Here is a 2,484-nt window from a genome sequence, read left to right as displayed (position 1 = left end):
TGCAGCCGAGCTACAGTAAATGCAGTATCAAGTGCCTAGATTGCCATAGAAGCAGCAAAATATTAAGTTTCCTGTGAGGCAGAGCCGGAGGGCCAGCCAAGCAAAAACAAATGAAACTGCCCTTTATATGATTTTCAGGTTGAACTTTTTCTCTCTGCTGTTTTCATCAAGACTCTTCATGTACTTTCAGTAAATGTTTAATAATTTGTTTGAAATCGGTTTGTTTGCTATGGTGTACAAATATGCATATAATTTATTATATATCACAGTGTGAATTGCTGCGCTTTTATTTTAAACCTGATTAAAGGTTAACGCGCAGTGTAATTGGAGAGAGAACAAATAGTTACAGCTTTCGTTTCTACCCGGTTTGTTTTAGAAGGGGACCATACCGGAAGTCGTCGCTACGCCATTAAAGACCGAAGTGCGAAGGAAGATAAGTCTTTATTGTTTATCTTCTTGAACTCTCTACGTTTCATCAAATAAGTAGTAAGTACGTTCTTTACAGTTATTTGCTCACTAAGACGGTTCTATTTAACGGAAACTGACGCTTAAAGCTGTGGTTTGGGGGACTTTTATTGAGCTAGCATGAGCTAGCTAATCTCACGTTTTTGTTAGCCAGATAACTGCTTAAAGTTAGCATGCTAAGATCCAAACCGAGTGAACTGTTTACTTTTAAGTAGTAAAAGTAAACGATTTAAACGCAGATAAAATGGTTAATTTTAACTAAAACTAATCATACATGTTGTTGTTGATGAATAGATAGCAGCAGCATTGAAAATAGCTCTCATATCTTTCTCAGCATGAATCCTTCTTAGCTTCACTTAAGCTACATTCTCTCTTTTTTTCTTCCTTCTCTGTCCAGAGCCTCAGGACTCTCATCTCATCCACAATGACTGATAGATACAACATCCATAGTCAGCTGGAGCATCTACAATCGAAGTACATCGGCACAGGACACGCCGACACCAGCAAATGGGAGTGGTTGGTGAACCAGCACAGAGACTCTTACTGCTCCTACATGGGACATTTTGACCTGCTCAACTACTTCTCCGTCGCTGAGAACGAGAGCAAAGCCCGTGTCCGTTTTAACCTGATGGAGAAGATGCTTCAGCCATGCGGACCGCCGGCAGACAAACCCGATGATGCCTAGATTACACTGACTGGAGCCTTGGATATGTTTTTATAACGTGATCATTTTTGTTGCACATTCAGTTTAATATTCTGTCACAGATACACTTTTACACCTGGACTACTGGGAAACATTTCCTCATCTTCACATTATTCTGACAGCAAAAAGGAGAATCAGAAGAGTGTCATGTTTAGAGAAGATAATAGAACCATGTACAAAGTTATGCTCTTTCATCTTTCAAGTGTTTGCTTTAACTGATAGTTATACTCTGTTTTTTTCATTGAATTAAAATGTTCTTCTCTTTATTGGCATCTGTACATCGTGATTGTGTTTACATTGTCTTATATTTGGTAGGTATTAGTTTATCATAGAGTCCGTATTCAGAATAGTAGCAACAATGTAAAGTAAAACCAGCAAAATATATTCTCTATTTAGTGCTACAGCAGGTTTTAACACCTATCATTTTAGATATTGTTAACCTACTAACTCAGGTTTTCTGACACAACAGATGTAAGTTGAGTGTTTCTGAATTGGGTGTGCATATGTGTATTGTATCACCGTTCAACAGGGGAAAAAAGAACAAATCAAAGACGCACAAGAAGCAAGCGAAAACAAGGAGATGAATAGGCTTAGACTCCTGAGGAATGAAGATCTGCATGCAACCAACAGCCAACAGGCCGGGAAATTTGGGAAATATCAGACACTGGTGTAATGGATCTTTTGCACAGTGCTGTACATGCAACTAACATTTGTTTGGCCTTGCAGAATCAACAAACTATTGTCCACCTACATGTGCATCACACAGACACATGTTGTCCATCCAGACATTTGAGTGCACACAGATCATCTGTGAATGGTTTAAACACACACAGACTGATATACTGAACCTTATTTTGTTAGATTGTCAAGTACATGATCACATTTGCATGTGTTAAAAATGTGCTCTCTCTGTTAGTTTGTCATTGAGATCAATGAAAAAAACTAAGTAAATAATTCAAAGAGGTTTCTCATAACTAATGTGCTGTATCTAAGTGCAATTAGATTGCAGAGTGCAAATTAACTTCTCAAGCTGAAACACACCTCAGGATAGACATTAAAGAAATTATTCTAGTGTTGAATTTCAATCAGTGCCCTTGATCAGGAGATTCAGTTTAATAAGCTACTAGTCACGAAAAGGTGTTTTATAATGCAAATTGCCTTGTGGTGGTTTAAGTAGAATAGATTTTTGAAGCTGCAGCGGGTACAAATCTCTTATTTCTAGTGAGGAGGGCAGCAGGGACACTGAGATGTGTGAGCAGAAAGGAGCAGCAGGCGCTGGGGTTTGACTGGTTGACGTCAGATGACTTATCAAAGCA

At 38.5% G+C, this 2,484-nt stretch overlaps 1 protein-coding gene across 2 annotated transcripts; it reads left to right on the top strand.

Annotated features, from left to right (window-relative positions):
* The first annotated feature begins 381 nt into the window (after positions 1-381).
* Positions 382-1,434, top strand: sf3b5 (splicing factor 3b, subunit 5). 2 transcript variants are annotated; one of them, XM_026355631.1, is made up of 2 exons: positions 382-490; positions 863-1,434. In XM_026355631.1, exon 2 carries the CDS (start codon positions 890-892, stop codon positions 1,148-1,150), a length of 261 nt encoding a protein of 86 aa, XP_026211416.1. In that variant the 5' UTR covers positions 382-490; positions 863-889; the 3' UTR covers positions 1,151-1,434. The 2 variants fall into 2 exon arrangements, with proteins under 2 accessions (XP_026211416.1, XP_026211415.1); XM_026355630.1 differs by having other exon boundaries at positions 382-486; positions 863-1,282.
* Positions 1,435-2,484: the final 1,050 nt, after the last annotated feature.

Source organism: Anabas testudineus, chromosome 15 (assembly GCF_900324465.2).
Source record: "Anabas testudineus chromosome 15, fAnaTes1.2, whole genome shotgun sequence".
NCBI lineage: Eukaryota > Metazoa > Chordata > Actinopteri > Anabantiformes > Anabantidae > Anabas > Anabas testudineus.
This window is presented reverse-complemented; position numbering and strand designations above follow the sequence as displayed.

Excerpts from the sequence above, each read along its gene's own strand:
- sf3b5 (XM_026355631.1), top strand. The coding sequence starts at position 890 with ATGACTGATAGATACAACATCCATAGTCAGCTGGAGCATCTACAATCG.